Source organism: Telopea speciosissima, chromosome 4 (genome assembly GCF_018873765.1).
Source record: "Telopea speciosissima isolate NSW1024214 ecotype Mountain lineage chromosome 4, Tspe_v1, whole genome shotgun sequence".
NCBI lineage: Eukaryota > Viridiplantae > Streptophyta > Magnoliopsida > Proteales > Proteaceae > Telopea > Telopea speciosissima.
The window spans coordinates 4,122,870-4,137,450 of NC_057919.1; the positions used below are offsets into that span (position 1 = coordinate 4,122,870).

At 40.2% G+C, this 14,581-nt stretch overlaps 1 protein-coding gene across 1 annotated transcript in view; it reads right to left on the reverse strand.

Moving 5' to 3' along the window:
- LOC122660194 (organellar oligopeptidase A, chloroplastic/mitochondrial-like) overlaps window positions 1–12,921 on the reverse strand; it is a 38,675-nt gene extending 25,754 nt beyond the window's left edge. Inside the window, exons 1-4 of the mRNA XM_043855403.1 lie at window positions 12,652–12,921; window positions 12,378–12,545; window positions 12,057–12,180; window positions 345–421 (exon numbers count right to left, since the gene is read on the reverse strand). Coding sequence (XP_043711338.1) covers window positions 345–421; window positions 12,057–12,180; window positions 12,378–12,545; window positions 12,652–12,771 — 489 coding nt within the window. The 5' untranslated portion in view covers window positions 12,772–12,921. The remainder of the gene's footprint in view (window positions 1–344; window positions 422–12,056; window positions 12,181–12,377; window positions 12,546–12,651) is intronic.
- Between the last annotated feature and the right edge of the window lie 1,660 nt (window positions 12,922–14,581).

Sequence of the window (14,581 nt, forward strand, 5' to 3'; positions counted from 1 at the left end):
CACCCCCTCTCCCCCCACCAAAAAAAACCCAACAGAAAGCCAAAATGTTGGTATTTTTCGCATTATAAGTATATGCATATACATGGAAATTTAGTTTAAAATACAAATTTCCAACATCAGGGGAGAGGAAGAGAGAAATAAAAGGACATAAAGATCTAGGTTCAACAAAGAACTAATTGGAAAACATATGTGTCTAAATTTTGGATCATAATTCATAAGAAACCAGCTTGTAATTAAGAGTCTAACGGAATGCAAAACTATTCACAGATACTACTTCGTTAATCAATTGCATACGTATTCTACTTCAAAAGAAATAGGAACAAATAGCATGCTCTCAACCACACCTGTTGAATGTTGTTAAAATGGTCTCTTTTATAGTCTTCAAGAGATACACCACTAAGAACTGCCTCCTTTATCTGGGCTGCATGTATAAAAGACCATGTTACAAAGCACATCAGATCCAAATGCTAAATCTCAAGATTTAAGTACCAAATAACAACTCTGCTTGTTGATGTATCTAGAGAACAGAACAAACAAAAAGGGAGACAAGAAATTAGATCTTATATTAACTATACTTAAGTTTGTAAAATATGTCACAAACTCATGGCATAGGAAAGGAATCCACAACTATGTACCTTAGAAGACACATAAGACAGAACACACATATGACAGCCTGAGAGTCCAAAGCAGTAATTTCAGAAGTTTCAGCAGGAAGGGAAGTCTTAGAAGGAGTTGAGTCTAGCACAAAGAGATGGTCAACCTCTCATTTACAATTGGTGGATGACATAATGATTGTCTATAAAGCAAATCATGAGAACGTTATATACTTATATACCTATGGTGTACTATCCTATGCTTTGAGGCAGTCATTGAGAATGAACTATAATAAGAGGAAATTTATTGACCAGGGAGGCCCTCAACATTTAAGAAATTTCAAGGGAAAGGTTTGGTTCTCTTGCTTCTTGTTTTCTAAAGGTACCCTAGATCCAAGCTATATATGTTCATCCACATGGGACCAGATATTGAGCTCTTTCAAAGGAAATTAGCAGGACAGAAGAGTAGCTCTGGAGGTGAGTTAGAGCTCGCATAAACATTATTTTAAATTTTGTGGACAGGAGAGTGGTGAGGTTGGAAAAAGTGTACCAAATGCAAAGAGCATTTATTTGGTGGCTGATGCAGTAGCATTGGACTGGCTGAATCAATATGATAGACTTTGGTTGCCAAATCCCAAGCATTACAGCCCATCAGCCAAGTCCAAGGCTCATCGGGGGTAAATTAGAAAGTATATTTTAAGTTGGGGGCTTTCTTGTTGTTATTTGGGTTTATTTGTAATTCTTATAAGTCTGGAGGTTTGCTTGCAATTTCTTCTTTTAATTATTTTAATAATTAGATGACAAAAGTTGTGGGGCCCAGTTCTGATTGCAGGATCAGTTGATGAAGCAACAGTTCTTCTCTCTGTCTGGAGAAGAGCTAAGGCTTCACCTGCGGAAATGAGCGCTTCTCGCTTCAGTAAGTGCATCATAGTCGGGTGTGTTGCCATTGGTAAAACCTGTATGATGATTTCAAACACCAACAACACATCTGCATGCTGAGTTCGAATTTCTGAAATTAGTTTTTCTAGGAATTCTTTTCTTCCCTGTTTCTGAGGAGAGTAGACCTTTTGATGCAATCCCAGGGTTCAATAACCCTTAAATTGGATCGTTATGGGCAACAAGTGACAAATAGCACAAATTGAATGAGTAGTGGCAGTTTCTTAAATGTTCAGAACTGTTAGTACCTTTTGGAAGTGATAAATAGGAATAGGGACAAATCAGTACATAAAATTAGGGGAAAAGGACAAATGGGAAATTTAATACAAACATGGAATTAACAAAAGAGAGGGCGGACCTCAGTGCAACGGTAAGGTAGCTCCATTGCAACCTTGTGGCCTAGCGGGTTCGAGTTGGGAAACAGCCTCTCCTCGAAAGCGGGATTAAGGCTGTGTACATTATGGCCCTCCCCAGACCCCGCAGTGGTGAGAGCCTCGTGCATGGGTACACCTTGTGTTTTTTTTTAAGTATTTAACTGTTATTACTGTTAAAAAGTGTACAGGAAATTCTAGTTTTCCCTTTTTTTTTTTATTTAAAGAGTTGCAAAACCTCCATATCAATGGTGAATGATGGAATATTTTATTTGAAAACTGAGTGTTCTCTTTTTCCTTTCTTCCCCCATCATCTCTCTTCTCTCTTCTCTGTCTTATCCACCCTAAGGCACTCTGGTTGCTAGCAGATTTCTCTTCTTTATCTCTTCTATTTCCTCCATCGATCCCCTTCTATTCTTCTTGTTAACAAAACAGGTTTGTGGAATAATGCTTGAATGATCAATGAGATCAGTCAAGCTCTCTATTTATAATAATAATAAAAGAGATTACAAGGGGAAACACTATTCACCACACTGTTCACGTGAACAGTGTCACAGCCCTAATTACATTTCTACCCTTGCTCATAAATACATAAATAAAAAATAAATAAAACACCCAAAAGACCAGAATACCCCCATGGTATTCGGGTATTCTGGTGTACATAATTTAACACTCCCCCTCAAGTTGGTGCAAATATATCAATCATGCCCAACTTGACTAGAATGGGATGGAACAATTTCCCAGATAATCCTTTAGTGAAGATATCAGCAACCTGATCAGTAGACTTCACAAAGGGAACACAAATCAACCCTTCTTCTAGCTTTTCCTTGATGAAATGTCTGTCCACTTCAACATGTTTAGTGCGATCATGCTGTACCGGGTTGTGTGCAATGCTGATTGCACCTTTGTTATCACAGTACAACATCATGGGAAGATGAACAGGAACACCAAGATCTTATAGCAAGCCTTTCAACCAAAGTAACTCACAAATGCCTTGTGCCATAGCCCGAAACTCGGCTTCAGCACTAGAACGAGCCACCACATTCTGCTTCTTGCTACGCCAAGTGACCAAATTGCCACCTACAAAAGAACAGTACCCAGAGATAGACTTCCAATCTGCAGAACCAGCCCAGTCAGCATCGGTATACGCCTCTACCCGTAGGTTACCATTAGGAGACAGAAGAATGCATTTTCCAGGAGCTGACTTCAAGTAGTGGAGAATCCGAAGAACAGCCTCCATGTGAGAAGAATAGGGATCATGCATGAACCGACTCACGTACTCACAAAGAACAAGAATATCCTGGGCGAGTGTGTGAGAGATAAATCAGCTTTCCCACTAGGCGTTGGTACCGGCCTTTATCAACAGGTTCACCCTCCTTTTCTTTGAGACGAACAGTAGCCTCCATAGGAGTATCTGAAGGGTGACATCCTAACAGACCATTTTCAGCCAACAAGTCTAGGACATACTTCCTTTGGGAGAGAAAGATGCCTTTAGAAGATCTGGCAACCTCAATCCCAAGAAAGTACCGTAGCGGCCCTAGATCTTTAATCTCGAATTCTTGCCCAAGAAACCTCTTCAACCGGCTGATCTCATCCCCATCATTGTCTGTAACCACAATGTCATCCACATACACTATAAGAACAGTGAGCTTCTCACCAGCCCTCTTTATAAAGAGAGTATGATCAGCATTACTTTGCTTGTAGCCAACAGATGTCATTGCCTTGTGGAACCGACCAAACCATGCTCGAGGTGACTGCTTCAGCCCATACAATGCTCACTTCAATTTGCACACCTTGCCTTCATTATTGTCAGAAGAAAAACCTGGTGGAACATCCATGTATACCTCCTCACAAAGTTCCCCATTTAGGAAGGCATTCTTCACATCCAACTGTTGGAGATCCCATCCAAGATTAACTGCACATGATAGTAAAACCCGAACTGTATTCAATTTTGCAATAGGGGCAAAAGTCTCCTGATAGTCAATCCCATATGTTTGGGTGAAGCCCTTTGCAACCAAATGTGTCTTATACCGATCCACAGACCCATCAATCTTTTGTTTGACCACAAACACCCACTTACATTCCACTGGTTTTTTTCCTGGAGGGAGGGTTACAAGATCCCAAGTGTTGTTTTTTTCTAAAGCTCTCATTTCTTCCAACATAACTGCCTTCCACTTTCCATTTGTATATGCTTCCTGCCAGTTTTTAAGAATAGGAACAGAAGAAAGAGAAGACACAAATGCACGAAAAGATGGAGAAAGAGAACTATAAGAAACAAAGCGAGAAATGGGATGCAGGGTGCAAGCCCTAGTACCTTTTTGATGAGCAATAGGTAGATCGGAAGGAGAGGTCTCACCACAAGGAAGAGGAGGATCTGACTCCTGGGTTGGCAATTGGATAGGTATTGGTGCCACAGTGGATTGATGCTTCCCTCTGTTGGAGTGTCTCTTGTAGGTGATGATATTACAGTTGTCAATTTTCTTCTGAAATTCACTGATGGTTCTCTGGACTGGAGTCAACTCCCCCTGACAATGATCATTACTACCATTATTTCCTACATACTCCCCCTGTAAAGGAGTCCCTATAGATGAAGGGACAGCAGCCAAAGGAGGATGGGCAGCAGCCAAAGAAGGTTGGGCAGCAGTGGTAGGAGGCTGGGCAGCAGCCAAAGGAGGAATTTCAAGGGGAGGAAACGCAAGCACATCTTCACTGGAACCAGAATTCTCCCTCTGAAGATGTGTAGACTGATAATAGGCAAGACTTTCATGAAAGAACACATCCATACTGACCAAAGTACGACGAGAAGGAGGGTGGTAACACTTATAACCTTTCTGTGTTGGAGAATAACCCAAAAAAATACACCTTAACCCACGAGGATCAAATTTTCCATGAGGTTTAGTGTCTCTGGCATAACACACACAACCGAAAACTTTGGGAGGAACCACAAAGGTGGAATTCCCATGTAAAATATCGGCCGGACTGCGGGAGTCAAGAACACGAGAAGGCAACCGATTAATAAGATAGGTTGCAGTAAGAATAGCATCCCCCCAATATTGGGAGGGAACATGGCGCGAAAACATCAACGCCCTGGCCACTTCCAACAAGTGTCGGTTCTTCCTTTCAGCCACACCATTTTGGGCTAGGGTATCAACACAACTTGTCTGATGAACAATCCCATTATCAGCAAGGTATTTCTGAAATTGAGTCTTTGTATACTTAGTCCCATTATCACTTCTCAAGACTTTGAGAGTAGCATTGAACTGAGTTTTAACCATGTTATGGAAATGCTGAAAACAAGAAAAAACTTGATTTTTGGTGTGTAAAAGATAAACCCATGTGTGTCTAGAATGACAATCAATAAAAGAGACAAACCAACGGTGACCAGAAACCGAAGTCTTAGACTGGGGCCCCAAACATCAGAATGTACTAAGTGAAAAAGTGAAGAACTCCTTTTATGAGAAATAGAATAAGTTGAACGTGTCTGTTTGGCTAGAACACAAGCCTCACAAAAAAAATCGGTCTTATCACAATGTTTGACCAAAGTAGGAAATAAAGATGTTAAGATGCTTAAAGGGGGGTGACCTAATCTAGAGTGCCACTGATAAATTTCAGAAGATACTAAGGAATTCTGATGTAGTGGTAGTAATGGAGGTGGAGTGAGATGTCCATCGTCAAGCAGGTATAGGCCACCATGCACTTTACCCAATCCAATCGTCTTCCCAGAGTCCAGATCCTGAAAAACACAATGGGAAGGAAAAAAGGTTACTTTGCAGTTAAGATCACGAGTTATACTACTAATAGAAAGAAAGTTAGTAGAAAAATTTGGAATATGTAAAACATTGGACAAAGGAAGGGAAGGAGTGCAGTTAATGATTCCTTTTCCAGAAATGGAGGAAAGGGAACCATCAGCCACCTTGACTTTGTCTTTCCCAGAGGTAGGAGAATAACGATGGAAGAGGCTAGAGGACCCGGTCATGTGATCTGTAGCTCCAAAATCAATGATCCAAGGATGAGAAGCTACAGAGGCACAATGACCACCAAACGAAATACCTGACCGAGCAAAGTGTGAACCTGAAGGAGTAGACGAAGTGGCAATAGCTGGTGTAGTAGAGGCAGCAACAGTGGAAGACTTTAGCACACGTAGGAATGCCTGTAAATCCTCCTGAGATAGGCCAATGTCAGTAGTAGGGGCTGCAGTGACAGACTCAGAGTGATTAGCCTTTGGTTTTTGGTTTTCGCTTTGCAGGCCGTTTAGCCTCAAAGTCAGCAGGCTTCCTATGAAGTTTCCAACATTTGTCCTTGGTGTGATAAGGCTTATGACAATGCTCACAAGTAATGAGTGCCGATAGTAGTACCACCCACAGAGAGAGTGCCAACTGGTGTAGAAGGAGCCGTGCAGTGAGTCCGAAGGGCTGATCTGTCGGGCAGCAGGGTGCAACATAGCAGCTCGGCTATTTTCTTGAGAGGAGACCAAGGCATAAGACTGCTCAAGTTTGGGAAAAGGGGAATGGCCCAACACTTGAACACAAATTGGGTCATACTCAACATTCAACCCAGCCAAGAAGTCATAGACCCTGATTTTATCCACATGTTTCTTATAGGCAGCCAGATTAGTAGCATTATCAGGTTGGTAATCAGAGAAGTGGTCCAACTGTTGCCAAAGGTTACGCAGAGTAGCATAATATTTAGAGACTGTTAAGTCCCCCTGAGTAGTATGAAGAACCTTCTTCCTGAGTTCATAGACTTGTGCATCATTACCAAGCTGTCCGTATGTTTCCTTACAGGCTGACCAAACCTGAGAAGCTGTATCAAAAAGGAGGAACCCATGTGCAATGTCCGAAGTCATAGAACCAATCAAATAAGACATGAGAACACCATTGTTGGCAAGCCAGTGAGTCAGGGCAGCACCTGGGGCAGCAGGCATGGGAACAGTGCCATCAATGTGGCCAGTGAGACCACGGCCAACAATAGCAAAAGAGGCTGACCGAGACCACAATAGGTAGTTGCTGCCATCAAGTTTGATGGGATTGGACTGAAAAGTATGATAATCTGATTTTTCATGTGCAGATTGATTAGAAGTTGCAGTGGAATCAGCAAAGTCACCCATAGTTGCAACAAGGCTGTGGAGAATGAAAAACTAGCAATTACACCAAACCAAGAGCTGAAATCAAGGTCGAGTGGGCCAATATGAAGGGCAAAACAGCTCCCAAAAAATCAGCAGCAGCAGAGAGATCCCTTCCACACAGATCGACAATGTCAGGGTTTTGGAAGAGAACTCGAAATTGGAGATCGATGTGGTGATGGGGATCCAAAAAAAATTGACGAAGAAGCTTGATCGAATCTGTCCAGGAACCTGTAGAGGATGTCCTTGATGAAGAGAAGAAACTCCAATAAAAAAAACAGTAGCAAACAGCCCAATTCCCAAAAATCGATAATGATCAGGGTTTTAGAAAACCCTAAAAAAGAGGAATCGATTGGGAGAAGGGGTCTTCAACAACCAAAAAAGGCTTGAGGGCAGCTGGTCCAGATCGCAAATGAGTGTCCAATATGCAGAAAACCAGCCTTGATCAATGGTAGTGGCTAGGGCTTCAAAATTCTGGAAACTCCAAAAATTGCAGACAGGAACCAGCAGCAATCGAACCAAATAAATTATCTCATAAAGGGGAAAAACAGAGGTGGGAATAGGGCAGCAACTAGATCATATGATCACCTCTGTAGTGCTGCCCTTAGGAAGCGAGGAGAAGCAAAGGGGAAAAAAGGAGAGAAAAGAAATCGAGAGAAGGGGAGGAAAGAAAAAACGATAGGAAGGGGGTGGGTTTTGAAAACTTAGATCAGAGAAATTTTGGCTCTGATGCCATGTTAACAAAACAGGTTTGTGGAATAATGCTTGAATGATCAATGAGATCAGTCAAGCTCTCTATTTATAATAATAATAAAAGAGATTACAAGGGGAAACACTATTCACAACACTGTTCACGTGAACAGTGTCACAGCCCTAATTACATTTCTACCCTTGCTCATAAATATATAAATAAAAAATAAAAAAAACACCCAAAAGACCAGAATACCCCCATGGTATTCTGGTGTACATAATTTAACACTTCTCTTCCTTCCCCTTTCTTCTTCCCTGCTGCATTCTTTTATTTTCTTTTCAGTTCAGGTTTGTTTCCCAATCGCAGGTGCTGAGGAAGGATCTGAAATAGATCAGTTATTTTATGTTAACACAACACTCATATCAAATCTGTTTTCTGACCTCATACATTTCTGTTCTGTTTTGGCTATCCTGTTCTGGTAATTAATATTTCTGAATTAAGATCTGAAACACAGTTCAAAATTGTGCTTCTCAGAATCTGAAATTCATAACCATTTGGATTCTCAGATTGCAGTAGTGGCTTTACACTGATTCTATTAAGCGATGGCTTCCAATAGTTCGGAGTTATTATGAGTTGGAAGGTACAGAGCTTTCAACTGCCTTTCATAGCCTTGAGTGGTGAATCAATTCTGAAGTCGGTTGCTCGAACCAGTTATCGAATGCATTTCAAGGCTGAGGGGGGGAGAAGCTAATCCCAGGACTCATGGACTATCAACTCATGACTTGGTTCTCAAGATTTTGGCTTGAATATGAATGACTAGGAAGTAGATAACCAGAAAGCTTGCTGCTAGGACAGGATAAATCTCTGTTGATGGAAAATATGGAGGTAAGATATTATATAACAACTTAGATGGGATTCTACTGTTAGTTTTGGTGGGGGGGGTAGGTAGATCAACCCTAGGTTCAGGCTAAACCGCAAAAAACCCCAGAGACAGGATCCCAAGGTAACCAAAATCAAAAGTCAACAAAAAGTCAACCTTCTCATATGAAGGTGAAACCCAATTCTCCCCTGCTTGGAAAAAACTTGACCTCAAGTTTTGCAAAATCAAGGAACCAACTTTATATGGTGAACATCCGTATTCAAACCATAACAGAACTCTGGCAGCTTGTGGATGTTAGGAATGTAGCCTTCAAGGCGTGGAATTTTTTCTTCAAAACAAAGAACTTTAGTGGCATGATGAACTCTATGTGCTCAATCCTTAAATCAGCATCAACCTTGAATGTCATATCCATAGAGTCTTCAACTTTGGGTGCCTTCTCATCGAAAAAACTGAGCCACAAACTCTACCTCTTCAAGAACATCATCGTGTAAGTTGACAACTTCTTGTGGGGTGTCCTCAACCACTACCTCATCTTCCACTGTTTCAGTTTTGCCTACTTTGATTTCTTCAACATAAACCTCTTCAGTGGAATCTTCTACCTTTGAAGCTTCAAGCACTGTTTTTTCCGTGTCATCACCAATTGCTAGAATCTCTTCAATGCCAACCTCGACTTTAGGTTCTTTTGCTATGAATGGAGGTTTCTCGCTTCCATGGAGGTGCTACAGATGATTCTGGAATGCCAAAACGTTGCTGCACTTGAGCCATTTATTTATCTAGAGAGTAGAGATTCACTGCATCGCTTTATTGAGACTCTTAATCATATCAGCCAAGTGTTGCATTGAAACTTGATCTTCTGTAGGGTTAGAACTTGAAGTACCCATAGCTCTGATGCCAAATGGTGGGGGTGGGGGGAGGTAGAATGAGCCCCTAGATTCAGGCTAAACACCCCTCGGACAGGATCCCAAGCAAACCCAAATAAAAAAGTCAACAAAAAATCAACCTTCTCTGATGAAGGTGAAACTCGGACAATCGATCACAAATAATTATAAGAGATATCCCTCAAAAGATGGTAGCAATCCAACGGTCGGATTAAAAGTAGTTGAGGATTTAATCAAATCCAAAATTGAAATTCAGAAAATAGGAGATCTCAGATTAAGTAAGATTAGAAAATCAGATCAACTGATAAAACTGGCCGAGTGCCTCTTTTATGAGGGTATAACAGTTGCTGAAAAACTCAGCTAGATCTAATAGTTAGATCTGCTGATGTGGACATCTCCTAGTGACATTAGGATAGGTCAAATTCAGCCAAACTAGGAACCAAATAAATGATCAGCTCAAAGATTTATGAAACTCAACAGAAACTTGATCTATGATAATGATTTTAGTTGAAACAAATTGTTAAACATCAGAGATTAAATCAGTCTTCGAAGTAACAAGAACCAAATCCCAGTTGGAATAGGAGTTCATTATCAAAACGGCAGATTGAGAACTTGACAACAGATTAATGTGTAGATTACTGACCATATCAGATTGTTGAACTCAGAACTTGAATCAGACCTGTAGAAAGCCCAGATTCTAGCAGTCCTAGTGAGAGTAGGAAAGCCTCTATCATAGCAACCAGACTTGAAATTGATTGCAGGAAGTAGAAGAACAGAAAAATCAATTCACAAACTTCAAGAGAAGATCAAGAAAATATAAAACAGTACCTTAATTGAAATAAAAACAGAGTATAAGAAAAAGAGAAGGATACTAATGGCTTCCCACCAACTGGATCAGAATCCCACTGTTCAAGGCTTCACACCAACAGGATCAGAATCTCACTGTCCAAGGCCTTCTCACCATGACTGAATCACACAGCACTCATGAAGAAACTTCAACTTTTATTCATCATAAATCATTTGTGAGCCTTGGCTCTTACAAGCTTCATATAAAAAACTAAAGACTAATCCTAATCTGAATAGGAAAGTAAAATCCTATACTTAAGCAACATAAATAAAAAGCATAATAATAAAAGAAACCTTCTCACTCAGTGGAGGAATTCAAAACCTATTAAACAACTTAAAATAACAATTAAAAAAAAAAAACTAACTAATCCTAATCCCGTATGCCTACCTTCTACAGTTCTACCCATGTTTCAGGCTCACTAAAATGGCCCATTACAATGAAAACACATGGGATCACAGGCCCAACACATACATAACCCAACCCAAGGATTATTTCCAATAAAATAAGCCCATTTCATGTGAGCTATCTGCATCAAGCTTGCTCTTTCTTGTTTCATGGATCGAAACATTTGCTTTTCTTTTTTATCCGAGTTTAAATAGAATCGTCATATACCAGCCAAAATATCTTTTCCTCTCCTATGAATCTCCTATGTCCAAACAAGACTTAAGGTAGGGATTATTCAGTGAATCTTCATATGATGTGCTAAGTGGGAATATATACATTCATATTAATTTCTCGTTCTCTGTACAGTTTGCCTAGGTGATCATATTCATCTCTTGACCAATGTTTTAAAAAGTGGAATCGGGATCCAGATCGGCCCCGGCCTATTCCAATTCGATCTAGAACAGGTTAGAAATCAGTCAGAATCAGATGGAATCTGCCCTAATCCTAGATTTTGGAAGGGGATCAGCCAAGGCGGATACAGATCAGCCTCAGCTGATTCAATTCCGATTCTTGAATCCATGCTCTTGATCCATAACTCCCAACCAAGGAAAGAAAGAAAAAAGGATCATGATGAAATTAGGAAACTAGCAATTTCCTTCACTGTTATTTTCCTTGGGAGTTCACCAAATTGCAAGGGAATCTTGGAATCTTAAGAGAATCTCAATCAAAAGCCACAGTCTGACAATTAGCAAATATCAAAAGCCACATCCTAATTTTAAGACACTGGGTTAGGGATGTAAACGGAGTGAAATCAAAGCGCATACACCAATATCTGAATTCATATTCGATTAGCAAATCCACTATTCAAATTTGATCAGACATCCGAAGGATATTTCACCCAAATATCTCAATTTGTGTCCACCAAGGAGTTTGATATCCAAATTCTAATACGATACTATCAGATTAATTTTTCAACATGTAAATATTAATGATAATAATATAAAACTAATACATAATTGTTTCTATTTGATGAAAATATTAATAAATATTGAATTTATGACTCATGTAAACTCTAAATTCTTAATAATTATGGATAATATCAAATTATAATTGGAACAGATACTATTGAAGCAGGTACATCAATATCCGAATCTGTATCCGATTATAGATATTAAAAGGTGATCTGAATTTGTATTCGATATCTACTATAATGCGAAGCATCCATATAAAAAGCTATGAATCCTAATCCAATCCAGATTTTCGACTGTCCATTTAACAAAAAGCTTACATAATATTTAATGAAAAAAGAAAAGGGAAGAAGAGGCTAAGGAAACATTATATGGTGGACACTTACATTCTACAACACGTTTATGAGCATCACTCATTGTCTGCCAATCAGAAGATTGTTGAATAGCCCTGAAAGCTTCATATATGGGTTTACTTTGTCGCAATTTAAGTTCGAACTTAACTTTCTCTGGCTGCAAAACAGAACTAAACAATGTAAAGGATGCAACGGCCAGAGATTATCCCCAAGCCCCAGCTTCCATTCCTAATAGACAAGATACAGTAATACTTGATAACAATCTTTAAATCCAGTCAAGATTTCTCGTATATTCATTCTGTCATTGTAGACATCTAGTTCCCCATTGCAAAAAGGTGCAAGACAAAGTCGCACCTGAACTTCCTTGATGGCAGAACGAAGTTCAGGAGAATCCTTAACCCTCTTGAGATGATTCACCATTCTCCAAAGTACTTGCAGCCGATCTCCAATCTTCTCAAACGGCTCGACCAACTTCGGCCAAGTCGGTTCCACTGTCTTCTCCAGCTTGAACAAAGCATTTTCCTGCAAGCTCCATCGATCAACCATATAATCTACTCAAGGACAAGTAGAGGGGTGAAGGGGGTAGAGGGAGGAACAAAATCGAAAGAAAGAGATCGACAGAGCTTACGAGTTTCTTAATCAACGTTCTAATCCCAGGACCGATATGCTTGGCTTCAAGAACATCGAAAGGCGGGAAAATGAAATCCTGCAGGAGAGGATTTCCTTCGAGCGTCACTTCGGAAGCCATGGAAGAAGCAGTAGGTGGAGAAGAGTGAGGTGGATTTACGAAGTTTCTGAAAGCAGAAGGTGAAAGAAGACGATCAGAGGGAGCAAGAATGGGGTTTCGAGAGAATCTTGGGAGAGACGAAGAGACAAGAAGAGCGAAGTAGTCAAGTAGCAGAGGTTCGATGGAACGGGTGACGGGAATGCATGTCGCTGTGGAGCATGTTTTACTATACTACACTAGTAGCAGTGTAATTGCAAGAGCACCGAATCTTACTCTCCTTGTCCTTAAACCGCCAGGCCATCTCCGTTATTTTGTAATAAGTTTGGGAGTTGGGCCTGGTCCTGGACCTGGGCCTTAGACAGAAAAAGATCTAAATTGACCACTGTTATGCTACTAGGGACGTGGACCCTCCACATTATAACTGGGGGTGTCCAAAGTTGACCCGCACCAGTAGCCCTAACCAAGTCCGACCGATTAATGACCGAAACCAGACTGACCGATTAGTAAACAATCCGGTGTCGAGCCTAAATCAATTATTATTCGGACATTCGTGGTGATTGGTTGTAGTCTAATTGGCGTCCAATTGGGACCAATCGACCGTTAATAGTCTAATTAGTCTGTTTATAGCTTGATCAACTTGTTTATAGCTTGTTTACTATCTAATTAGCCCATTTAAAGACGATTAAAACTCGATTAACCTGGTTAATTTGACTACGATTACGTGCCATAACAGGCCGACATAATATAAATGTGTCCATGATGCCTAACTTATGAGGCCTGATTAACCAAGCGATGCAATGGTGCGAGACCTTAGGGGTGGGGCTGATTAGGCCCAATCAAAACTGATTGGGGCCCACCGATTGACACAAGTAATGATAACCGTAAATTTTATTCTCTCGTCACCATGGGTGAGGAAAAATCGGTCCTTAATGATAAGTGTCCTTTTATTCAAGCTATGTTTGGTGGAGTTTAAGTGGCACCCTTATTAAATTTTAAGTGCCCTTCCTCCTATGTTGAAGGCATTTTGATAGGAGGGTAAATGGTATAATTTCTAATTGGGATTGAATTCACTATCCGGCTGTATAGCGTACATTAGCATCTTCCTTTGTCTATCTCTCCTCCTAATGTACATTAGAAGGCATATATGTCATTTCACAAGAGGGAGGAGAGAAATAGAGTAATAGACACAGGAAGGTCATTCTTTCTCCCTTTCAAATTCTACGAGGGTTGATTAAGTTTGGTTTAAGCCCATTGCTCAGTGTACAATAGGGGCAGTCAGATTCATATATCAAGAATTCAAGATCAAGGATGTTAAACTCACAATCAGGGTGGAAATCGTTTGCTGCCAATTTCAATCTGTCAGAATCGGTCCCCAAACCCCTAAAATTGGCGTCTCAAATCTGAAATCCAGTGATCCGGTTAAAAAAATCCTAGAATTAGTCATTCCAAAACGTATGGAATTCGGATCGATCACGGCTGATTTTCGATCTGAATTTGCCAATTTTAACCCATCTGATTTCGATGTTTAAAGAAAAACATGACTGGACAGAACAGAAAAGCCCAGAACCAGCCTCCTTTGGATTCAGTTTAAATGTCCAGATCAAGTTTTGCGAAGGATCAGAAATTACACGGATGATCAAGTTTTCTGTTGATTTTTATTTTACTATGTTTACTTCATCATTTGTTTTCTATGTTGGGCCTCACTTTGGCCCACTTTATTTGAGTTGAGAATGTTTCAGTCGTTGCACCAAACCAAAAAAAAAAAAGAATATTTCAGTCTATAAACCTTCTCTTGGGGGACTGTCATGTATAATTGTATAAATGGCTAAAA